This window comes from Panicum virgatum, chromosome 9K (genome assembly GCF_016808335.1).
Source record: "Panicum virgatum strain AP13 chromosome 9K, P.virgatum_v5, whole genome shotgun sequence".
Taxonomy (NCBI): domain Eukaryota; kingdom Viridiplantae; phylum Streptophyta; class Magnoliopsida; order Poales; family Poaceae; genus Panicum; species Panicum virgatum.
The window spans coordinates 22,591,453-22,603,795 of NC_053144.1; the positions used below are offsets into that span (position 1 = coordinate 22,591,453).

The 12,343-nt window shown below is 51.7% G+C and overlaps 2 protein-coding genes and 1 long non-coding RNA gene across 7 annotated transcripts; 1 reads left to right on the forward strand and 2 right to left on the reverse strand.

Moving 5' to 3' along the window:
• On the forward strand, positions 1-959 carry LOC120650808. The gene has a single exon (XM_039928096.1). The coding sequence runs from the start codon at positions 330-332 to the stop codon at positions 636-638; it is 309 nt and encodes a 102-aa protein (XP_039784030.1). The 5' UTR covers positions 1-329; the 3' UTR covers positions 639-959.
• Positions 960-1,026: 67 nt separating this feature from the next.
• LOC120650807 (deubiquitinase DESI2-like) lies at positions 1,027-3,788 on the reverse strand. 5 transcript variants are annotated; one of them, XM_039928091.1, is made up of 6 exons: positions 3,712-3,788; positions 3,497-3,627; positions 2,958-3,003; positions 2,739-2,836; positions 1,878-2,194; positions 1,027-1,772 (listed from the first exon to the last, which is right to left on the reverse strand). In XM_039928091.1, the coding sequence occupies exons 1-6, from the start codon at positions 3,754-3,756 to the stop codon at positions 1,195-1,197; spliced, it is 1,215 nt and encodes a 404-aa protein (XP_039784025.1). In that variant the 5' UTR covers positions 3,757-3,788; the 3' UTR covers positions 1,027-1,194. The 5 variants fall into 5 exon arrangements, with proteins under 5 accessions (XP_039784025.1, XP_039784027.1, XP_039784029.1 ...); XM_039928093.1 differs by having other exon boundaries at positions 3,328-3,627; XM_039928095.1 differs by having other exon boundaries at positions 3,556-3,627; positions 3,712-3,730.
• Positions 3,789-5,773: 1,985 nt separating this feature from the next.
• On the reverse strand, positions 5,774-6,697 carry LOC120648588. Its single transcript, XR_005665005.1, has 3 exons — positions 6,352-6,697; positions 6,145-6,276; positions 5,774-6,040 (listed from the first exon to the last, which is right to left on the reverse strand). It is a non-coding gene; the product is annotated as an uncharacterized LOC120648588 (long non-coding RNA).
• Between the last annotated feature and the right edge of the window lie 5,646 nt (positions 6,698-12,343).

Here is a 12,343-nt window from a genome sequence, read left to right on the forward strand (position 1 = left end):
GCACTGGTCAGCACGGAGCTCATGAGCCATAAGGCGTGGGCATTAACGGGTTTTCTGCTCGCGGCCGTGGTCCAGGGATCGGACTTCGGAGGCTCGCTGCTGTGCCCTCGTGCTGGTCTGCTGGATTTGGCACTCCCTCCCCTCATCCCCTGCCGTTCTTGGCCACCAGCGTCCTGTAGACCACGGCGCCGCCTCCTCCCCCTCCCTGTTCTCCGAAATCCAGCAGCCGAATCACCGTCTCCTCTCTCTCTCTCTCTCTCTCTCTCTCTCTCTCTCTCTCCCCGGCTCTCCCCCGCCCTGTGGGCTCTGGCCTGTTGGGGTGCCCTGACATGGAGGTCCCCGCGCCTGATCCCGCGAGGAAGCGGAAGGACAGGGACGCCGCGTCCCCACCCGAGCCTGATGCCGCCGGTCCAGGCGGCGACGGCGCCAACTTGCTCCTGGCGGGGCTCCTCGCGCACGAGTTCCTCTCGTCCGGCACGGTCCTCGGCGAGCGGCGCGGGCCGCCCGGGCCGGAGGCGGCGAGGGCGACGGGCGGGGCCGCGCGGTACGAGGCCGTGGCCGCGCTGGTGCTGCGCGGCGGGGCCCGCGTGCCGGGGGTGGTGAACCCCGCGCAGCTCGCCGCGTGGGCCGGGAGGTGAGCGGTGAGCCAGCCCCGACCCCCGAGGAGGCGGAGGCGGCGCGCTGGCTGCGGGGGGCCACGTGGCGCGTGGAGATCGGGGGAAGAAGCAGCAGCAGGAGCGTGTCTTCCTCGACCACCTCCTTTTTGGACCCCCGTTCCTCCGGCGGCATCTTGTTGCGAGCAGGAGCAGTGCTCATCTGCTCATGTGCTAGTGGAGTACTTAGCGACTTTGTTATTCGTGACATTATTGTACGTACTTGTAACTTGCTACTCGTTTGTACTAGTTTGCTCCTGTAATCTGCTTTGTTTTTGTGGTAGTATGATCGACCACTTCTGCAGAGGGAATTTTGACAAAATTCTTGGTTTGCCGGTTACGCACTGTGAGCTCTTGCCTCCTGCGTCGGCAGTGATCACTGTCGCCAAACCATCTTTGGCTATCATCTGCTGTTTCAGCAGCAGATCAGCAGACAACCTTCAGAAATCAGAAATCCTAGGCAAACGACCATCAACGATTTTTTGAAAGAGTAATTTAACGGGCAATGAGACAGGGCCGACAGCACCCGCGCTACCTAGGCCTACCCTCGCTGCGCGGCGCGCTGCAGGCCGTGCCGCTCCATGACGCGGCGCGTGGACAGGGCGGCTGCCTCGCCGGCCCGCGCCGTGCCGGCCGCCATGATGGCCGCGAACTCCCGCTTTATCTCCTCCTGCACCCGCCTCTTCGCCTCCGCCAGGGGGTCCGGAGGCGCCGCAGCCGCCGCCTCTGTCGCCACCGCTGCAGGCGCCGCGCTCACCTGGGCGTGGGCGGCGCCTGCCGCGGGCTGCACCGCGGGTGGAACCGCCGTGCTGCCACCGTCATCGCCGTTGCCCGGCGTTTCGCCAGCCTCCGGTTTGTCGGCGGCAACCGGTCTCGCCTCGACGTCGTTCGCGGACGGAGCCTCCGGTTCGTCAGCAGCGGGCGATCTCGCCACGACGTCGTTCGCGGACGGAGCCTCCGGTTCGTCAGCAGCGGGCGACCTTGCCTCGACGTCGTTCGCGGATGGCTGCGTCGCGGCGGCGGCCGCGGCGGCAACCGGGGCGGAAGCCGGCCTGATTTGCGGCGGCTGCGGCACGGCCCCGGCTCGCAGGCTCGTCTCCAGCCCCTGGATCATCGGCACTGCAAGAATTGCATCAGCGAGCAACCAAGTCAGACTTTTTTTTTTGATGAAACACCAAGTCAGACTTAGTTTGACGCAAGATCCGGAATTGTGAGCTCTCTTACTTATGAGCGCGCCGATGGGGCTGTTCATCACTTCCTTGGGCAGCTCGAGGATGTAGCTGGGGAGTCTGGCGCCGGCGAGGAACTGAGCGGCCTCGTCGCTGAAGTTGTTGCAGTTGTGGTTGAGGAGGTTGTAGGTGGCCGGCGTGTAGCGGGGGCCGATCTCGCGGAGGAAGTCCTCGAACACCTCCCGGGGGACGTGGGTCACGCCGAGGTGCTCCACCCGGATGGGCGTGCCGTACGGCGTCCGGCCGGGCTGGCCCTCCTGGATGCCGCCGCCGAAGTAGTACTCGCGGCCGTAGACGACCACGCCGGTGTGCCTGTGGTGATGACAGTGCGTCCATGTCAATGGAAAATTTTGCGTGGCAAAATTCAGTGAAAGTGATCAAACAGGGATGGAGGAAAACAAAGCTGAATCAGGGGCAAAGGAAAAGCATTAAAATCATCTTGCACATCGCATCTCTATTCCAGTTTGATAAGCAGCAAAAACATGTGCTACATTTACATTGGCTTGCATGAGAACTCTTAACATGCCAGTACAGTTCTGGTGATTTGCCTATCAAAACTTGTTTTAATTGAAGAAAGATATTTTGCAGAAATCTCCAACAACATGCACAGGGAGGGATAAGTTAAATTAGTTTACTTTTGAACTTCTTGTCCTAATATTTAAAACAGATGGAGTACATGGTAGTAGCATAATTGTTTCATAGGCGTCAATGCAAATTCTTTCATAGGCAAATCTTGCTTACAACTAGATAACTATACTAAGCAACACCACCAGGCGTCAATGCAAATTCTTTCATAGGCAAATCTCAGATACACAATGATCAGCAGGAAGAAGGAAAAAAAAACAGCAATGCTCACCAGATTGCCTCAATGGCCTTGCCGAGGATTGTCGCTGAAAGCTGCCGAGCCATCCCCTGGCTGAGATCATAGATGTGCAGCTTCACCGGGTACCCATCCTGCAGCCCACGCCCACGCAAATCATCCATAACTCAGTTCACATGCTTCTAATGAGCAAACATCAGCAGCCCAATTCAGTAAACAAAATGTGAATGGGAGACAGAAGCCTCCCCCTACTACCTCTGCCATCTTCTTCGCCCGAGCTTGACCAACGAAGCAGCCGAACCTAGCAAGAATAAAGCAGTCGCATCGATGAGAACAGAACAGCACTGGACAAAGCTGTCAAGGGCAAGTCGAATAAAGATACGCTGAACAGACTATGAAATCTAATTTCTTGCTGCGTGTATTTTTTTTTCATCTAATTTTCTATATCAACTCGATTCTAACAAGGCTGAATTTACGCCAAGCAACGAGTTTCCCCGAATTCCACCGACAAAATCCACCTCCGAAAGACAAGATCCCTTTTTCCGCCCAGCAACACGAACCATCGAATTGAGGAAAGCAAGAACAGGAGGAGATTCCCCAAACCCCGAGATTTCGGCTGAATTACCAAGCAAAAGCGAATCTACTCCGCCGCTTGGCCATGGGCGGCGACAGAGCCCCAGGAGACCGAACAAAAAGCCAAACAAGTAGTAACTGGAGACCGAGAGCCCCCAGACTGATGAGAGGTAAAATAAACGCAAGGAGAATTTGATCCGACAAGGAATCGATCGACGCACCAGACGTGTGGAATTGTAGCACCGGAGGAATTCTTTATCGGAGAAGGAGATGCAGATACCGGGCCGAGGAGTGGTGTACGAAAGGGGAACGAATCGCCTCCGTCGGCGGTTGCTTCCTCGCGACGGAGTATCTGTTGCGTGGAGTGCAGAGGAGGCATGAGAAGAGGAATAATTCTTAGTTGTTGGCTGGTTGTTCGGATTGTGTAGAAACCAACCAGCTTCCGGCTTGTGGTCACGCCCATAGCAGACGGCGGCACCATAAACCCGTCCCGGTTGTGTTGCTCGTCGATAAAAACAAGTGTGCAATTCTAGCTTCCTATGAAGTCCATCTATCCTAACTTTGATAAAAGAAAATATGTAAAAAATAATATTATATATAATACCAAATAATTATAAATAGATTTATCGTGAATATATTTTCATAATAATATATTTGGATTAATAAGCATTAATAATATTTTCTATAAATTAGTTAAACCTAAGTAAGTTTGACTCAATTAAAATCTAGAATTTCATTCTTTTTGGGATAGAGGTACCCTATTTAAAAGATTGTTTTTTTTCTAAAACTATGGCTGAATGAAACCAAATGAACATCATGCTGCGCTTAGATAGTAGTCTGATATAGTGGCAAGTGGCAACTGACCAGGCTGAAGCTAGGAGAGAATTTTGACGATCAAATGTTGCAAATTATTCATGATGCCACTATCTGAAGGTTCTTTAGATAATGAAACAGAAGTCGTTACTATCTGAAGTATACATGGTAAGAACTTCAAGCTAATACTAAGCGATATGCATATGTACACATCAGCTCGTGCGCCAGGTATCTTCAATTTCAGATTGTTCTGTCAGGGTTTGTTCTGTCACTTCTCAGCATTTCATTTTTTTTTTGCGAGGCTCTATTTCATACTTTCTCATCCTTCTGCCTGGAAGAGGTGTATCCCGTCCATTTTTACATGATACCGTTTTCATCCGAGAAAATCTCTTATTCATCATGTATTTATGAGGTATGGAAAAGACTCAATAACTATATCATACATGCTCTCTACACCAATAGATCGAGCCACAATCTAACTTTAGGAAACATTAAATCGTAATTATATTTCCCAATAATAACCTGCGTAATGTAATACTAGTGTTTGTTGGATTAACTGGGTGTAGGAGGCATATTAAGTTGATTAATCAATATAATTACAATGCCCAAAGAAAATGATGATAGTTACACTAGTGATAAACCACCTTGGAAGTTGAGAGGGTCTCTAACCAACTTATAAGGTGGAGTGAATCTTTGCATGGCAAGAAGGTAAAATACGGATGTGTAACTGATGATTTGGTGGTTCTTATTGCTGATGGCGACTTTTGATCGGCTACATCGAACAAGCCCAATCACAATGTCGATTAATTAGGATGCCTTCGACACCGGTTCTGCTTCTGCGTACCTCCTAATACTATTTATTTTTTATGTTACTCCTGCAAGCATCATGAACTCCGCTCCTGCTTATGCTATCATATTTGTCATAATTTACCTTATATTTTGGATTAAAATGGACTATAAAATACCACCAATTTCAACAGTGTTGTTTCGATATGAGATGAATGGTGGTTGAACAATAATGTATCCCTACAAAAATTTTCGGTTTCCACGTGTTTCATAAACTTATACATTCCATTTGGAGAAATTTGAATTCTTACCATCACAAACATTGGGCTTCACAAAATCGTCACTCTAAAGATGGAATTAAAATCACCCATCTGAAACTTTGACAAATTGATTTCTTTTCCATCTTCTCACTTTTATCGGTTTATTATAGCTCACTAGTAGAGTGCACGTGCGGCACACACGTGTTTAAAAAACTATGTTGTAAAAAGAAACAAGTTAAACTATGTTGTCAAAGAGGTGAAAAGAGAATTATATACAAAGTAAATCGAGGAAATAATTCTTGTAAAAAAAACTGCACAATTACAAATGCAATCATCGTTGGGATATCTGAAGTAGACGTCAAATACCTAAAGACGCCATAGACTGAAGGAAATTGTCTGTCTTTTTGGTACATTTGCACCGCCGAACCATCGGTTCAACCAGCGTTACTGAAATTTTACAGCTGCTGGTTTATATTGTTTTATTTCAAATGTTAATGATAAATACAGACAATATAACACAAATTCATGCATTTAGTTAACAAAATGTTGATCTCGTAACATTTTGAGTTATGAAAATCCACATTTGCATGTAATTCTTTTTTTATGGCACATTTGCATGTAATTCTACTCGACCAGAAGAAAAAAAAGAGCATTAACTATTCCATCTTGATTATTATATGTATCCCTCCATTCGCGTGTAATCTTGATGTGAAGCTTATACTTAACTAAATTGCAACAATAAATAAGCTGCCTGACAAATCGCAACAAAAAATAAGCAGCTCTGACAAGTTGCAACAAAAAGTAAGCAGTCCCGAAAATTTGCAACGAAAAGAAAGTAGACCCAAGCTTTCCTTTGCCACCTTTGCTACTGCTCCTGCCGGCGAAAGAGCTGAGGACATATGCCTCCTGAAACATGGAAACAACTGAAATGTCATGGCGGGTGCAATTCAATGTCAATTTATAAAGTGACATTAATAATTTTAACTTCGCAGAGCCCGGGCCAATTTTACCTTAATCATGTCACCGACTTTCCAATCCATCTTCAGTGCTCCTGGCTTAGCTCCAAAGCCCCATCAAATTGAACAGAAGTTTGTTACAACCCTCGTCAGTGGAATCTCCAGGAAACTGAGTGTCCCCAACTTCTAAATGAATGGATCACATAATTTGGTTAATTAGACTAACATACTGTCAAAGGATTTTCAAACATTATTCTATACCTCTGCTATTTTATTTATGGACTAACATCTCCCGAGAAACGGCCGCTCACGAGCAGCGCCCAGAAAACCCCCCGCGAAGGTGGCGGCCTCCTCCGAAGCCGCGAGGTGCGGAGCAGAGGGTGGCCAGCGGCATCTCTCTTGCCTTCCGGGGCGGCGGCGATCCGTTCCACGCCGCCCCCCTCCCCCTCTTCCTCCCGGGCCTATGCTCCGCGGGGAGCCCAGCCTGGCGCTCGGCGAGCGCCTCCAGCAACGCTTTTCATCTCAGCCCAGCCGCCCGCCGCCGCTACCACCGCTTGAGGCCCGATCATTTCGGTGGAGGGGATGGGGAAGGGAGGAGATTGCAAGACTGGCCTCGGATGCCGCACGTGCTTTTGATAACCATTAAAATTCTAATATAATGAGGCGTGGTGAATCAAACTAAAATATTTTTCATAACATAATGTAAACTTAGCGATTATTTCAAGATTCTCAAGACAAAAATATGAATAGTTTCTACTTTTCTAGTTTCAACTTTGAAGAAAAATAGGGCTAATTACTGTCTTAAATATAATATGCTGCTACCAGTCTCACTCTCTATTTCACACTTGTCTTCTCCCTCTCTCGTAGAAGAATACTACTTTGTCATCACTCGGCTCTCTCTTGCACCTACACACGGAACAAGATTGTCTGCAATTCTTCTCTTCTATGTAAGAGAGATATCGGAGCTGTAGCGCCCTTCATCATGTCCGGTGAGACACGCCTTTGTTTGATAGATCCGAAAAAACATGCACTATACTGGCAAAGAGCACCCTCTGAACAACATGATCAAGACATATAATTCCATAGCAACAGCCAGAGGTAAGTATGATAAACAAATAAAGGGATGTACACTTGGAGCACGTTTTGGCCTTGGCATATATATATCTGAGAGGAAAATAGTGCACTAAACTGAAGTTGAGACGCATGAAAGTAGAGCACCTTACACAATACAGGCTTAAATGCATTGCACAATGAAACCAGTCTTTGATGAATAGCAAACCAATCAAAATAATTATGTGAGTTCTTTCAGGAAATGCTGGCTTCAATATTCAGGCTAGCAAGCCCTCCGATAGGCTACAGAGAGGTTATAGTGACCTCATCCGGTTATTGCGCCTCCAGCTGGCCGGCTTAGTCCGCTGCCTTCCCACCAGATGCCGACGTCGGCCTCCTGCCTGTCATCGTCGTCTGCTTTTTGTGCCCACCGCCAGGACTCCTCGACCTTATTCTGCGTGTTCAAATATGGTCTTGCGGCTCTCGAGCACCTTCTTTCGTTCTGCGAGGGCCTCCTATATTCTACTATTATTCTAAACATCCTGCATAAGTGATGAGCATAGTAGACAAGGTCCTCGAAGACAATATTTTAATACCGTGCCACCACTATAGATGACATTTTTTTGCCAAATGTCATGTTTCCCACCATGGCATTGCATCACAAAACCTAATGAAAATGCAATCATTAATCTTACAGTTTTTCCACTCGCATACTCACATCATCTGACTCATCGTCTGAACTGCCCTCATCTCTGCTTCTTTCTTGCTTGTCTTCCTTCAAACCATTTTTGGCAACAGCACCCAAGGTTTGGCAACATCCTTCTTTGCAGGTTCCTAAATCAAAAGAATATGAGTTGATAGCTCAACATCTGAAAAGTATTCAAATAATCAATTTATTTTCTGGCAATTTATCATAGAATAATGACAACAACACATTAATCTGTGCTGCCATGGTGGTAAAATGAAATCAACTCACATCATTGTCGTCGTCCGACTCATCTTCAGAACTGCCCTCATGGCTGCTGCTCTCTTGCTTGCCTGTCCGGTGGGAGCAGCAGCACGGAGGTACCCACGTCTTCAGTCAATTGGATTCGAATCGGGTTTGAACTCCTCTCCTCACAACCAATTTTGGATCACCATCATTACATCTGTATGTCAGAATAATTGTAGAAAGGTAGAGGGAATAGGGAAACACCGCACACCCTATCCGGGGGGGTGACCTCTCATTATATAGCCAATGTGGCTTGCAATACAAGAAGGTGTACACGCCCAACATGGGCCGCCCAATATGGGCTACACGCCCAATATGGGCCTCAAGTATACGCACACAGCTATACATTCTATCACCCGCCCTCAGTCGAAGCATCAGGATTCCGGATGCAAAGGCTGGACCGAAAATCCTGAAACAGCTGCACAGGAAGCCCCTTCGTCATGATATCAGCGAACTGATATTGTGACGGCACATGAAGAACACGAACTTCGCCGTGAGCCACCTTCTCGCGGACGAAGTGGATGTCGATCTCAATGTGCTTGGTCCGGCGGTGGTGGACCGGGTTGGCAGTCATGTAGACAGCGCTGACATTATCGCAATAGACCACGGTAGCCACCTTCAGCGGAACATGAAGTTCCTGAAGGAGTTGGCGCAGCCAGCAACACTCGGCGACCACATGAGCAACAGCCCGGTACTCGGCCTCCGCACTGGACCGGGACACCGTGGTTTGTCGTTTGGACGACCAGGACACCAAGCTGTCTCCAAGGAAGACGCAGAAGCCTGATGTAGAGCGGCGGGAGTCGGGGCAGCCTGCCCAGTCGGCGTCGGAGTAGGCGACCAGCTTGTCAACCGGCCCATTGCCGATGTGGAGGCCGGCTGACAGGGAGCCCTTCACATAACGAAGAATGCGCTTGATCAGCGCAAGGTGAGGCTCCCGGGGGTCATGCATGAACAGACAGACTTGCTGTACTGCATATGCGAGATCCGGACGCGTCAGGGTCAGGTACTGGAGAGCGCCGGCGAGGCTCCGGTACTCAGAGGGGTCGGCGACAGGAGGACCCTCTGTAGCCGAGAGCTTGGCGCGAGTGTCAACAGGTGTCGATGTAGAGTGACACTCGGCCATGCCTGCCCGCTGGAGTAGATCTAGCGCGTACTGGCGCTGGCTGAGAAACAGCCCGTCGGAGGAGCGCGTGACGGAGATCCCGAGGAAGTGATGCAGCTCTCCAAGGTCCGTCATGGCGAACTCGGAGTGAAGACGAGCTGTGATCCGCCGGAGCAGGTCCGACGAAGAAGCCGTGAGGATGATGTCGTCGACGTACACCAGCAGGTAGGCGGTGGCACCTCCCTCCTTAAGTACAAAGAGGGAGGTGTCGGTGGCCGAGGCGACGAAACCCAGCTGGCGAAGGTAGGTAGCGAAGCGCTGGTACCACGCCCTCGGAGCCTGCTTCAGACCATAGAGAGAGCGTTGCAGCAGGCAAACATGGTCAGGATGGGCAGGGTCGACGAAGCCAGGAGGCTGCTGACTGTAGACGATCTCCTCCAGGCGTCCGTGGAGGAAGGCATTCTTCACATCAAACTGGTGGATCGGCCAGTGTCGTGAAGTGGCGATGCTGAGAACGACCCGAATCGTGGCAGGCTTAACGACAGGGCTGAACGTCTCGCCGTAGTCGACGCCGTGCCGCTGGGTGAAGCCGCGAACGACCCAGCGAGCCTTGTGACGGGCAAGAGTGCCGTCGGAGTGGTATTTATGTTTATAAATCCACTTGCCCGTCACAACATTGGCACCAGGGGGCTTGGGAACGAGCCGCCAAGTGTCATTGTCGACGAGTGCCTGGAACTCCTCAGCCATGGCAGCCCGCCACTGCGGATCCGCCAGAGCAGTCCTGTAGTTCCCCGGGATCGGGGAGGCGGCAGTAGCGACGAAAGCCATCTGAGCCGTAGGTCCCGAAGACGGGGTGAAGCCGTAGCGCTCAACAGGCCGCAGAGAGCCTGTCTGAGACCGCGTCACAGGCCGGGTGACCAAGGTCGGCGGTGGAGGCGGTGGTGGAGGTGGCGGTGGAGGTGCCGCCACAGGAGGTGCAGCTGCTGGACCTGCAGCAGCAGGCACAGGTGCCGGTGACGCAGCTGCTGGACCAGCAGCAGGTGGCGCAGGTGCTGGTGGAGCCGCAGGAGCCCTCGGAGTTCGACGCCGAGTGTACACCCGGAGTGGAGGGGGGGCGGCCGGAGCTGGGGGAGGGCCGGCCGGGGCTGCAGCCGGTGCCAAGCCGACAACCGGCCCAACCTGGAGGACAGCAGGGTCCTCGAAGAGGTCCAGGTGAGCACGGGGGCGCGGCTGCTCAACGTCGACAAGCGACGGAGCGACCGCAGTAGGGGCCGCTGCTGCAGTGCGAAGCACCGGCGCGGCGTGACCTGAAAGAAGAAAATCCAGAGAGCTCGGGGGCGCACTGGATGAGTCAGCACTGAATGGAAAACGGGTCTCGTCGAACACAACATGGCGAGAGATGATGATCCGCCGAGTGGTGAGGTCGAGACATCGGTACCCCTTGTGAGAAGAGGGATAACCAAGGAAGACACAAGCTGTAGAACGTGGAGCCAGCTTGTGTTTGGCAGTGGCAGTCATGTTGGGATAGCAAAGGCAGCCGAAAACGCGAAGATGGGTGTAGTCGGGTGGCTGGCGGTATAGCAGCTCATAGGGAACTCTGTTCTGAACAGCAGAGGAGGGGCACCGGTTTAGGAGGTAGGTTGCCGTAGCGAGGGCCTCGGCCCAATACTTGGGCGGCATGCCGGCATGGATAAGCAGGGTGCGAATGCTATTGTTGATGGTACGAAGAGCACGCTCGGCTTTACCATTCTGCTGGGAGGTGTAAGGACACGAGAGCCGTAAATGAATGCCTCGGGATGCAAAGAAGGCGGCGAGAGCATTATTGACAAACTCAGTGCCGTTATCAGCCTGAACAGCTCTAACGGGAAGGCCGAACTGGGTCTGGGCAAAGCTGCAGAAGTTGGTTAGATGACCAGCAACCTCGGACTTGTGAACAAGAGGGAAAGTCCAGCAAAAATGTGTGAAATCATCAAGAACAACGAGGTAATACTGAGCACCCGAAATACTCGCTACAGGAGAGGTCCAGACATCACAGTGAACTAATTCAAAGGGCGTAGTGCTGACAGAATTAGAGGTACTGAATGGCAGACGCACATGCTTGCCAAGTTGACATGAATGACAAAGAGTTTGCCTAGATTTATTACACTGGATGGAAGCATTATTTCTAAGCAACTCTATGGTGGCGACCCCAGGATGACCAAGACGCTGATGCCAGAGGCTGGTGGAGATGGCGAGGCTGGCGTGTGGAGCTGCAGGGCTGGCGGGGACGGTGTACAGGCCGTCGGAGCTATTGCAGCGAAGAATCACGCGACTGGTCGGGATATCCTTAACAGAAAAACCAAAGGCGTCAAATTCAATAGTGCAATTGTTGTCTTTGGTGAACTGGCGAACTGAAAGAAGGTTGCGCACTAGGGAAGGGACAACAAGAACATTATGAAGAGAAAAATTTGACGCGTGGGTGGATAGGTATGAGCTGCCATGACTGGAAACCGGGATGGTCTGACCATTGCCCACAGTGATGAAGGGATGAGAGGGGGGGTGGCGGGAGAAAAGTATACCATCCGACGAATGCATGTGGGAGGTAGCGCCAGAGTCCATGACCCAGGAGTTGGAGTTCTGGAGCGCCATCTGGTTCAGGGCGGCAATGAGACCGGCCTGATCCCACATCTGCGGAGTGGAGACTTGTGCCGGGGCGAACGCAGTGTGCGCCTGGGGATTGGCGCCAAGAAGGCCGGGAGTGCGCCCGCCCTGTCCGCCCTGCCACCCACCGTGGCCGCCGGTCCACCCGCCCTGGCCGCCTTGCCAGAAGACGCCGGCCTGCTGACCCGAGGGATCCTGGGGGCGTACGGGTTGAAGCAGAACCAGGGTCCCATCGGGCGGTACTGGCCTCCCTGCGGGGCGCCCTGGGCGCCGGTCTGCGGGCCGCCATTGCCCTTGCCTCCTTGGCCACCGGATCGGCGACCCTTGCCACCGCCCTTGCCGCCCTTCTGCTTGGGCGCGCCGCTGCCTCCGCTGTCCCCGCCCTTGATGCTACCGCCCGTAGCGAGGCCCGCGAAGGAGGAGCGGCAGCAGAGACTAGTACAGCAGGAGGTGGTGGAGGCGACGAGGGC